The 12,211-nt window shown below is 44.9% G+C and overlaps 1 protein-coding gene across 6 annotated transcripts in view; it reads left to right on the top strand.

The window, feature by feature from the left end:
* LOC142588526 (protein phosphatase 1 regulatory subunit 21-like) overlaps nucleotides 1-12,211 on the top strand; it is a 260,138-nt gene that overhangs the window by 154,518 nt on the left and 93,409 nt on the right. For all 6 annotated transcript variants that reach the window (XM_075700363.1, XM_075700361.1, XM_075700359.1 and 3 more), the window contains 2 exons: nucleotides 2,054-2,096; nucleotides 2,169-2,278. In XM_075700363.1, the coding sequence (XP_075556478.1) occupies nucleotides 2,054-2,096; nucleotides 2,169-2,278 (153 nt within the window). The remainder of the gene's footprint in view (nucleotides 1-2,053; nucleotides 2,097-2,168; nucleotides 2,279-12,211) is intronic.

The raw sequence follows: 12,211 nt of genomic DNA on the forward strand, positions 1-12,211 counted from the left end.
GCAATGCCCCTTCATGCACATAACCAATCAGTTATACTACTATGAACACACTCACGCTTGAACATGCATGCGCATTGTTTAGTACTTGTATGCTGATGACAGCAATAACAAGAGTGAATGACTACTATTCATTTACTCCAAGTATTTCAGGTAGGATTCCCCCTCCCGACTAATAAAAGATAATGCTCTTGAGCCACTCTATTCATGCAAAAAAAAAAAAAGATCTCCACAGGTTCGATTTCTTTTTCAGCTCCTGACTAACAAACTTGCTGTTGACCCCAACCATTACTTGTCAACACTGGCAATGAGACACAGACAACATGCTAAGTTGCATTCCCTTAAGGTACATACATGCTAGTGGAAAAATGCGCGCCATGGGAGCAGCCTTGCGGCAGCTCTTTAGTGGCAGTCTTAACCCGTTGCCAGCATTTGTCAGGCCACCACAGTCACCCTCATTGAGGAAAAAGGGCCACGAAAAGTAGTGACCGACTTTTCATGGCTTTCCGCGGTGGCGAGCGAGCCACAAACGCAAGAGACCAGTGAGAATGGCCCCTTCAGTGACATGCATGCAGGAAACTGGTGTCGTGTGAACCTACCAGACCACTCAATTCATACTCGCATCTGGTTTCAGCCAGACTGTTTGTTTCGCACTATCGTCTGCTCTGGCTCACGCTTGTTTTGGTTTGTTTGGATTGTCGTGGTTTGTGATTGTTTTTACAATGATAAGTCTAAACCGAGATGTCCTGATGAAAAGGCTTTTGGAGACAGTGCACCATATCCGGTTCTGTATGACAAGTTGGACGATGAATACAAGGATGCAGAGGCAATACCCAGTACCTCATTCTCTTTGTCTTTTGAATGCGGCGACGCCACAACAGAAGAGAGCACAGTAACATGATTATGATTAGTGGAAATGACGCCATCTTCATAAGACATAACTCGCATTAAGGACGAAGGATGAAGAATGTAAACACAGCACTAATCTGTCAGCAGATGAAGGAAAAAGCATGCAACATCTCGCACCTACATGCAGAGTAAAACAGAGGACGCGAAACATTCATGCTGTTACATGACTGCCTCAGCGGCTCGCTGCCAGTTCATGTGGCTGGTCTGCTGCAGCTGCATTGGAATGCCGGTGGCGCACGGCACACATTTTCCTGCTAGGGTGTCATACACACCTTTACACTGTACCACACCAGAAACCAGTGCGTTTGAGAACCCTTTCTTTGCAGGAATGATAACAGAGTGGAACAGCAATAGCAGGGACACTTGGGCTTGTTGGTGGAAGTTCATACTCGACATACAGCAGCGTTAACATAGACGAGGAAAAAGAAACAAGGTTCACAAAATGAGCCAACTACATCTGCAAAGTTTAGTCAAGATCTGGGGCTTAACAAGCCCATGTTCAAGTCTCACTGACATTTCATACCTGAATTTAAAAAAAGGTCAGCATACAGTTCTAAACTAAATCTCAAAATTTAGTTGAGTGTCGATGCTTGTACGGTGAACATTGCTTATTTGTCCTCGTGTTAGCGCTGCTGTAGGCCAAGAGTGAAACAGACTAAAAAATATACCACGTATTCACATTGTGTAACCTGCCTGCAATATTGTCTGTTTTCTTTCTCTTTTCATGCCTGCCCTGCTTGGGCCAACCTAATGCCTGCGGTATTAATAAATAAAAAATTTAATAAACAAATAAATTTCACTGATTCCTCCTAGGTACTTGTCTACGGTGTGTACTATATGCCATGCTTCAGACAAGCTACCCAAGTAGTACTTCTTTTCTGCAGCCTTAGTAATTTCTCTGATGGTTTTATCTGTACATTCTGCACAACAGTAAAGGTATTAAAGCTTGCACTCATCCACGCGTGTCATTATTTATAATCTTTCTGCGATGTGCTCCTGCATAAATGTTTGCCTTTGGAGCAAGGTGTAAATAATGCGCTGCATTTCATATCTTTTGCCCTCATTATCTATTCACACACAGTAGTGCGCTGACCATCTATTATTCTGAATTATGTATACTTCACATTTATTTTGCTTGTTTTTGCAGGACATGCTACCAGTGTCTGGGCAGCTGCTAAACAAAGGCGAAGGTCGGTGCTCCTGTTTTTGACAACTTGTTTCCTGTTCTTGTTAGTGAGAGACAACAATTGTTTGTGTCACAGGTGATGGTCATGACGGCGAAGTGATAGTAGAACACTTCAAGGCACGCATAAAGGAGATGATTTGGCAGAACCAGCTGGCTGACAGCAAAGCTGTCTACTACTATTCAGAGGCAAGTTACTGAATTCACTTGTTCTTTTCTGCTACCAGTGAAACTACCTTCAACTCAAGGGATGATTGAATCCTTTGGGAAAAAGATTGGGCTTGTGGGAGCGGCCGCCGCTTCGGTTTCCTCCAAGCAAATAACCAGGGAAATCGTAACTGCTTCGAACTGTTTTGAATTTGCGACATTTAAAAGTAATGGTTAGGCTCTAGTTAAGCTAGGAAGTGGATTTTTCAATTAGTGCCTCATTCTGTTATCTTTCACAAAGATTGCAAACACTTAGTAACAGTAAAAAAAAACAAAAAACAAATTGAGCACGGAGCTTGCAACTTTGAAAATTTTCAGTAAAACAGACATCTAAATTTCGTGAACTGCTTCTATAAAAAATGAATTTGAGATAAGCAAGGTTGAAAAAAAAGCTTCACCTGAAGCCACTTCAGAGTTTTCTATCAAAAGATACGTGCAATAGAGAATCACTTTTACTAATCAACTCCTGAAATAATTTGGATGAAGATAGTTGCATTCAACAGAAAAAGTGGAGTTCTAGCAACTGTTACTAGAATAGCAATTTACTGTCTATTTAGAACCTTTCTTGTTTTTGTTTATTTAGATGCTTTTATTTAGAACCTAAATTTTAAAAGTAAATCGATCAGAATTGGAAAAATTGGAAAATCGCTTAGAAAATGAAACAAGTTTTAAGGAACCCTAAGGGCAAATATTAAGCCAAGCTAAAGTGATATATTAATGCTCTAGAACATCTAAGGCATCAATATTATCGCAAAGAGAGCTTTAGTAATAGAGGAATTGAGGTAAATGCATGACACGATTTTCAACTCCCCTGTGACATTCGGGAACTAGCCCGATGGCGTAGGCACTCCTCATTATAATGCTGTCACTAGTACTCAACCATTCATAATAAAAAGATCATTGCATTATCAGACGGAAGAAATTTGCTGTCGACCCCAGCCAGTACCAGTCAACACTGGCAATGATACAAGGCCATGTTCCCTTACACTGTACTGCACCGGAAACCAATATGTTTAAGGACTCTTTCTTTTTGAGAATGATAACAGAGTGGAACAGCAGTATTACGGAAACTTGGGCTAGTTGGTGGAAGCTCATGCTTGGAATACAGCGGCCATAGCACATACGATGACAAGGAAACAAGGTTCACAAAACGACCCAACTAAATCTAAAAATTTAGTCGTGATCTGGTGCTTAACCAGCCCATGTTCAAGTCTCACTGATGTTTTATACCTGAATTTGACTGGTCAGCGCATTATTCTAAACTAAATCTCAAGGTTTAGTTGAGCGTCAGTGCTTCTCTTCTCCAGTTCTATCCGATTCTTTATGAAAATGAACTCATTGGTGTTACCCTTGGCAACAACGCAGGCATTCGAAAGGTTTCATTTTCACATGACTGCACCACCCCTACTTTCGTATTTCAGTAGTTTCGTTATTGCTCAGTGCTGTGCTGGTTTTGCTGTGTCGCGAAATTTCCACGAACTGCAAGTGGCAGATAATGCCAAGTTCATGGGATGTCACGGGATGTCTATTGCACTTGACCAACAGCAACTGCAGCTGTGAATCCAATCCTCTGTCTTGGCTCGGTGTCTCCATGGCTGCACATTTGCGTTCTGCACAAGAAACCATAGCTTCGCCTCTCAGGCGCTGTTTTATTCACCGACGGCAGTAAAGAGCAGCGATGGCGTATGCAACGTCATCACTCCCCAATCAGGGGCAGGTGATTTGAATTGCACTGAATGTATGGGAATCATGGAGACGCAATTTTATCTTGAACTAGGTAAGTCTTTTCTTGGCACGGAACAAGCACTACAAGGTTTCTGGATTGGTATTTTAACAGTCCACGTTGTCTTAATATTTTCCTTTAGTGTTCCTTTAATCATGAAGTTTACAACTGCACAGCTTGACATCAAAACCAGAAACAGGCACTGCAGTTCTGTAAACTGCATGTACAGTAAAACCTTGTTGTAACGAAACGGGATATAACCAACTAATGGATATAACAAATCAATCGTGATTCTCCTTGGGATTCCAATAGATGCCCATGTGTTGAAAACCTTGTTTTAACGATGTGAAAATTTCCTTGCAATGGGTATAATGAGCCTTATTTAGAGGGCAGCTCTTTGGCGCCCGTTCCTGCGTTTCACGGCGCCGTCGTACGTCACCATAACCAGCTTCGTAGCTGGGGCCAGCGCGCTGCTCTAGCTGCGTGCACTCCTGGCGCCATCTCTTGCTCATGGCGCGAGCCTTCTTCTCTTCGCTCCTACACCAATGCCGCCCATGTGCGGCGGCAATCAGAGCCCTGGCTCGGTGGCGGCTGATCTCGACGATGTGCTGCTGCCCAAGCCGAGACGCATAGCCGCCACCGTTCACCACTGCGTCTACCCCTTTTCCCCCTCCTCTCCTCCGTAGCCGCGACTGCGTGAGAGCGCGCGGTGTTCTCCGGTTGTCGAAGCACCAGCTTGGTATCACCAAATCACAGTGCACGCTTCCCAAGCCAAAATGCAAAGCCACCTTCAGTTGACTCGCTAGCAGTGTCAGTGGCATCAGTCAGTCGCTGCCATCTCTTTGCCATGCAATGTTCCTATGTGCCTACCCGCTGCCTTCCGCAACCTCCCGGTAAATAAGGCAGTTGTGCCAAGCTACGCTCCATTTCCGTTGGCTGGTGCAAAATGTTCTGCACCAGACGGATTGTCCAAGGCTCACAGATGGTTTTTATTATAATATAATCTGTCTGCCTATATAAGTAGTTTATTCTCAGCCAGTTCTTTCTGAGCCATGAGCGAGGCAATCGGTGGAAGTTCTTCGTCTGCCGCTGCTGCTGAACGAGCTGCCTGAGCAGAGGCCCAACATTGTCATTGCCAGAGTCCATAAGTGCGCTACGCCGAACCAGGCATTGGTGCAGCACGTCTGTTTTTCTGACCACAAAGCTTCCTTCATAACAATCAAGAACTGGGAACGGAGTGTTTCTTGAAAAATAAATATGTGTGAAGAATAAAAAGTTGTCTGTAACTGTACATACATGTCTTGCACGAATTCTTTGCCTCAATATTCCGAAAAGCCGAAACAGCTCAAGAACTGTGCTCAAATTTCGCATTAGGAAGTAACGTAATCGTCAGCAATGGTTTTCCCACAAAGAGCTTGTGCTGACCACTTTAGTACCCGTCAGGGCAAGGTCTTATAGTGCTGCGCGACGTGCGCGTCTCCCGTGTGCATCTGCCGGCCTCCTCTTTCCCATAGAACTGGTGGGCCCGCTCGCTTGTCCGCTGCGTGTGTGGTGCGACGCCGACTGCAGTTTTGTTGTTGCTTGTCTGCGTGCGCATCAAGGATATCAGTGTTTCTGTCGGTTTGTTTGTGCGAGTTCCCACCGCCAGAAAGGAGATGGACGACGCCAACAGCAGATGGAAGCACAAAACGATATCAGTCGAGCAGAAGGTGGCTATGCTGAAAGCAATTGAGCCTGACGTGAAGAAGAAAAATGTGGCCGAAGATCTCGGCTTAGCAATGATTTTGAGCAGCAAAGAAACTGTCAGCAGTGCTGTCGCACGTGGCGTAAAAGGTGACAGAAAGAAACTGTGAGCCCCCGCTTTCGAAACTGTAGAGACGGCGGTCTTCAAGTGGTTTTTGGACGCAAGAGCAAGCGACACTCCTGCAAGTGGGGCACTGTTGCAGCGCAAAGCGAGGGACTTCAGGTGCATCATGGGGCACGACGATGTTGTGGCGAGTGTCGGCTAGCTGCAGGGTTTCAAGGAGTGCCACGACATCGTCAGCAGGGCTGTCAGCAGGGAAGCGCAGTCTGTTCACCGCGAAGCCATCATGGCGTGGGTGGAGGCAAATGTTGGATGGCTGCTAGAAAAATACAGTGCCAAGGATTTGTTCAACACGGATGAGACTGCCCTGCTCTAGCAGATGCTGCTGCCGCAAGAAACCTTGGCCCTCAAAGGTGAACATTGCCAGGGCAGTGGGCAGAGCAAGGTCCACCTGACCGTGTTGCTTTGTGCCAACATGGATGGGTCAGAAAAGGTTTCAGCCCTCTTGGTCAGCAAAAGTGTGATACCGCGATGCTTAAAAGGCAAACGAAAGTTCCAAGAGAGTTACGTGTCCAACCGGAGGGCTTGTATGATGAGATAAATTTTTGCACAATGGCTGCGGAAAGTGGGACGAGCGGCTGGGCAAGCTGAACCGGAAGATATGCTTCCAACTGGATAAGTGCGCAGCCCACCACACTGCCGCTCTGCTCAAAAACATAGAGCTATGATTCTTGCCGCCAGGCTGCACTGAACTTGTGCAACCCCTAAACGAAGGAGTTATTATGAACTTTATGTCGGACTCTGCAAGCGTGTGATCGTCCGGATTCTGCTCAATATGGGAGCACGAAGTGCGAGTCCACGATCGACTTGTAGATGGCGATCGAGATGCTACAGGCTGCTTGGATAGCTGTACTGGCAAGCAGGATCGCCAATTGCTTCCGGCATGCCTCAGTTGGTGTCAGCAGCGGCAGTTACAGCAAAGGTCTCGGTGCTGCTGCCAATGAGGAATGCGGCAGGCGACCAAGCCCTAGTGTGGTGGGACGCTCTCCTTGACGCCAGCATTGTGCCTGACTGTGACACCTCCTGCACGTACGTCAGTGCCGATGCTGATGCGGTGACAACCGAAGAGCTAATTGAGGTGGAAATTGTGCGTGCGGTGATGGGGGTGCCTAATGACGACAGTGACGAATGTGTCGACGACAGCTCGGAGCCTGATATTGGCGAACCCGACGTACAGACACCCGCACAAGCATTGGATGCGGCAGACCTGCTGCGCCACTTCTTTTGCGCTCACGATGACAGTGAGGACGGACTCGAAATAGCGGCTGCAGCTGAAAAAGCCATCATTCGCCTGAAGAATACGCAATAAAAATCTATCGAGGACTTCTTTTCTGCGAAGAGATCCGCCACCTGATGTGCTGTCGATCAATCAGTGATGAGCCGTTTGGCTAGAATAAAGTATCAATTCCTTGCTGTTTTTTTTTTTTTTTCGTGCAATGGCCTTTTCTTTTTTTTCACATGGCATGCTGCTGCGAGATTTGGTGGTGAGTACATCGTCTCTACTTTCTGCCGATTCTAGCATAGTGCAGGATGTAGAAGTGATACGTAGGGTAAAGTGCAGTGATCATAGGTTAGTGAGGGCTAGGATTCACCTCAATTTGAACAGAGAAAGAGTAAAATTGGTCAAGAAGAAACAGGTCGACTTAGAGGCATAAGGATAGAAGAAGACAAATTTAGCCTGGTACTTACAAACAAACATGCAGCCTTATGAGGATGGTGACATAGAGGTAATGAATGAAACCGTAATGAGGCTGGCTTCAGAGGCAGCAATTGAAGTGGGAGGCAAGGCACCAAGGCAACCAGTGGGCAAGCTCTCCCAAGTAACAAAGGACCTAATAAAGAAGCGACAAATAATGAAAATGTCCAACTCAAGAGATAAAGCAGAATTCACGGAACTGTCAAAACTCATCAACAAGGTGAAAATGAGTGATATTCGTAACTATAATGTGAGAAAGACTGAAGAAGCCGTCAAGAATGGATGCAGCCTGAAATCAGTGAGAGAGAAACTTGGCATAGGACAAACCAAGATGTATGCATTGAAAGATAAGCAGAATAATATCATCAGCAATCTCTAAGGTATAATAAACACAGCGGAAGAATTCTATACTGACCTGTACAGTACCCAGAAGACTCGGGAGTACTTCCTTCGAAACAATAATGGACAGGATACAGAAACTCCTCCTATGATTAGAGATGAGGTGAGAAGGGCCTTGCAAGATATGAAACGAGGAAAAGCAGCAGGAGAAGATGGAATAACAGTCAATGTAGTCAAAGATGGAGGAGACATAATGCTAGAAAAACTGGCGTCTCTCTATACAAAGTGTCTGTCGACAGCATGGGTCCCTGAAAACTGGAAGAATGCAAACATTATACTAATCCACAAGAAGGGAGATGTTAAAGAGCTGGAATATTATAGGCCAATCAGCTTACTCCCAGTATTATATAAAATATTTCCAAAAATAATCTCCTATAGAATAAGGGCAACACTGGACTTTAGTCAATCAAGGGAACAGGCTGGCTTCAGGAAGGGATACTCTACAATAGATCACATCCATGTCATTAATCAGGTTATCGAGAAATCCGCAGAGTACAATAAGCCTCTCTGTATTGCTTTCATAGATTACGAAAAAGCATTTGATTCAGTAGAGATATTAGCAGTCATAGAGGCATTGTGTAATCAAGGAGTACAGACCGCTTATGTAAATGCCCTGGAAAATATCTACAGAAATTCCACAGCCACCCTAATTCTACACAAGAAAAGCAGGAAGATACCTATAAAAAAAAGGGGTCAGACAAGGAGGCTCAATATCTCCAATGCTATTAACTGCGTGCTTCGAAGAAGTATTCAAGCTATTAAACTGGAAAAGTTTAGGAGTAAGGATTGACGGTGAATACCTCAGCAGCCATCGGTTTGCCGATGACATTGTTCTATTCAGCAACACTGCAAACGAGTTACAACAAATGATTGAGGACCTTAACAGAGAGAGTGTGAGAGTGGGGTTGAAGATTAATATGCAGAAGACAAAGATAATGATGGACAACTGGGCAAGAGAACAAGAGTTCAGGATTGCAAGTCAGCCTCTAGATTCTGTGAAAGAGTATGTTTACCTAGGTCAGCTAATCACAGGGAACCCTGGCCATGAGAAGGAAATTCACAGAAGAATAAAAAATGGGTTGGATCGCATACGGCAGACATCGTGAGCTCCTGACTGGAAGCTTACCGTTATCATTGAAAAGAAAGGTATACAATCAGTGCATTTTACGTGTGCTGACATATGGGGCCGAGACTTGGAGACTGAGAAAGAAGCTTGAGAACAAGTTAAGGACCGCGCAAAGGGCTATGGAACGAAGAATGCTAGGCATAACTTTAGGAGACAGAAAGAGAGTGGTTTAGATCAGAGAGCAAACAGGTATAGACGATATTCTAATTGACATTAAGAGAAAGAAATGGCACTGGGCAGGTCATGTAATGTGCAGATTAGATAACCGTTGGACTATTAGGGTGACAGAATGGGTACCAAGAGAAGGGAAGCATAGTAGAGGACGGCAGAAGACTAGGTGATGCGACGAAATTAGGAAATTTGTGTGTGCTAGTTGGAATCGGTTGGCGCAGGACAGGGGTAATTGGAGATCGCAGGGAGAGGCCTTCGTCCTGCAGTGGACATAAAATAGACTGCTGCTGCTGCTGCTATCCTCTCTTGCTTGCTAATTGTGGATAGAACTGGATAGTGGCTATACAGACTAATGGTTATAACGAAGTAATTACAACCCCCTTTCAACTTCGTTATAATGAGGTTTTACTGTATTAGAATATCAAAACGAATGGTTTAATGCTTTAGTTAAGTTTGCATACATATTCTTGCTTTCTTAAGTTATGCAAACACTATTGTTGTCATCTTTAACCTATTTACCATAATAAATCTTCGAAGGCCCACACTTTCCTTTACATGATGCAGGCTTTTCATGAGGCAGCCTGATGGCTCACTGAAGCCTCAAACTACCATATTTTCCTGTGTAATGAACAGTCTTTTCCCCAATATACTGACGCATAGTTGAAGGGTGCGTTCATTATGTGGGTAAATTTCATGGACACATTTGCAAAACAGTAAAAATTAAAAAGTAAGACGGTAATGATTTGGAGCATGCATAAGGTAACCTATCTTTGCAGTAAAAATACATGTATACCATTTGCAAACCGGAACTTCACATCGGAACCACTAGATCTTCCGTTCAGGTCGCTAGCTGCTTCATCTACATCGTGGTTCCACCATAGAATAAAGAACAAATGTCTCAGCCACGCGAAGTCGGCGCAGCCTAGGCCAATCGCATGCGGTGAAACTGAATGCGCGCTCCAAACAGCGATCTCCAATCGCACCCTAGCTCGTCCTCGCAGCCGCTTCCGGCTGTCTGCTGTTATCACAAGCATCATGTTGAAGCGAGCACCTGTTTTGACAAGCATGCTGTGTGCATCTCCTTCCTCGACTGTCCTGATCATCGGCATGTCAAAGTTTATCAGTGTTCGGCCAAGGTTTCTGTTTTGTGAGCAGATAAACTTCATGTGCTGCAGCAGGTGTATAACTCGACTTAAGGCCCAACACACACACATCGAAACCCAAGGCAAGCAGAAAAGCGAGCCACAGACATGCGGATTCGATACTACACCCAATTATGATCACTATGCCAATCAAGTTTTGGCAGCCCCTTCTTCACTTGGACCCTCCTGTGCACCGCGCCTGGCCACGCATCCCACATGTGAGATACCCCATTACATCAGCGTAAAGTGCGTAAACTGCATATGTTGCAGAGAGCTAGTTGCGTTTTTTCCTCTCTCGAACTTGTGAGGAACCTTTGCGCTGGCACTGGCAGAAAGGATGCATTAAGCATTAAGTGTGCTTGCTTTAAACACGTGTGCAAGAGTCAAAGATTGTAGTCGCTCCAAAAGACTACAGTATGGCGTTCGATCGTGGGTCTGCACAGTAGCAAAGTTGGGGGTGCATGTATTATGCGAGTGCGTTTATTATGTGAGTAAATATGGGGGGGGGGTACATTCAGACTAGTAAAACACGTCATTGGGCTAGTTGACGCATTCTATTTAAGAAAAAGCCAGCCAAAAAGAGATGCACGCAGGAAGCATACAAGAAGACAAGATAGAGGCTGAACTACCAAAACTGTATGTTTCCTGTGCGCATTATTTTTTTTGCTGTTTTTTTTCTTAGATACATTCGGACTGCTATGCAGTATAATGCAACCACTAGTGGCTGACTACGAATACTTTTGTTCAGTCGTCCTCATCACTTCTGCCGCCCTTGTCATCTGATGAGCTCGTCTCATCAGCATTCTCCCAAAGCTGGTCGTCCCCCCAGCCGAGTATTTTTGTATGCAGTTCCTGCCACCTTGAAGCTCTTGATGACGGTCTCGAATGAAGCCACATGCCAAGTGTATAAAATCCATGCCCATTCTTTTTGTAGTGATGCCCTCTTACTGCACCTGAAAGCGCTATGAAGCCTATACCTGCTAAACAACACACTGCAGCGCAGCCACTACTGTTTAAGCACGCTGAATCTATGCCAAGCGATTGCAATCTAGCAGGATACGATGATGATGCCATTATCTCAAGACGGTAACTAGTTCCATCTAGTAGTGGCATTAACCAGCATACATGTGCGCCCTCCCTGAACCTAATGGCACCTCAGACAGCATGCAGGCATCCTAGGGATGTTCATTGGATATTGCTATTGGGACATTGGTGACATTAGCACTTTCTTGTCTACGCCTATAGCCATTGATAGCCCGCTATCGATGGTCTCAACTTCAAATTTTGCCACTGTGATGAGCGGTCATAGCTTCCGACATGTTGTCGACATCGCGCTCAGCTGCCCTTCGGAAATGGTGAATTTCGACGGATTCCGATGAGTCTGCTTTTCGATGGCAGTAGCAAAGATTCCTTGACATGGGAATAAATGGAGGCCTATTTCATCAACATGAAACATGACATCTGTGTCACCAATACGTCTGTAGCTGTATGTAGCACTGAATGACAGTTTCTGCACTGTATGTTTGGATAGTGATGCAAACTTTGAGTATTATGCGCAAATGTACGTGTGCACATGGCCACCTTCTCCTATAAATGTGACACCGTCTGCTTTCAATAAACTAGTTGCAACTGACGCTCTTTCCTGTCCTAAAGCTTTTTTCTGCCCTTGGTTGTGTCCTAACTTCGCCAAATAAGATAAACCAACTATCCCAGCAACAAGTATTGATATGTTAATCACTTGTTTGTTGATGCTACCTTGTGACTTTCCAAGCCTGTAATGTGTCATGCAGCGCC

Source organism: Dermacentor variabilis, chromosome 7 (assembly GCF_050947875.1).
Source record: "Dermacentor variabilis isolate Ectoservices chromosome 7, ASM5094787v1, whole genome shotgun sequence".
NCBI lineage: Eukaryota > Metazoa > Arthropoda > Arachnida > Ixodida > Ixodidae > Dermacentor > Dermacentor variabilis.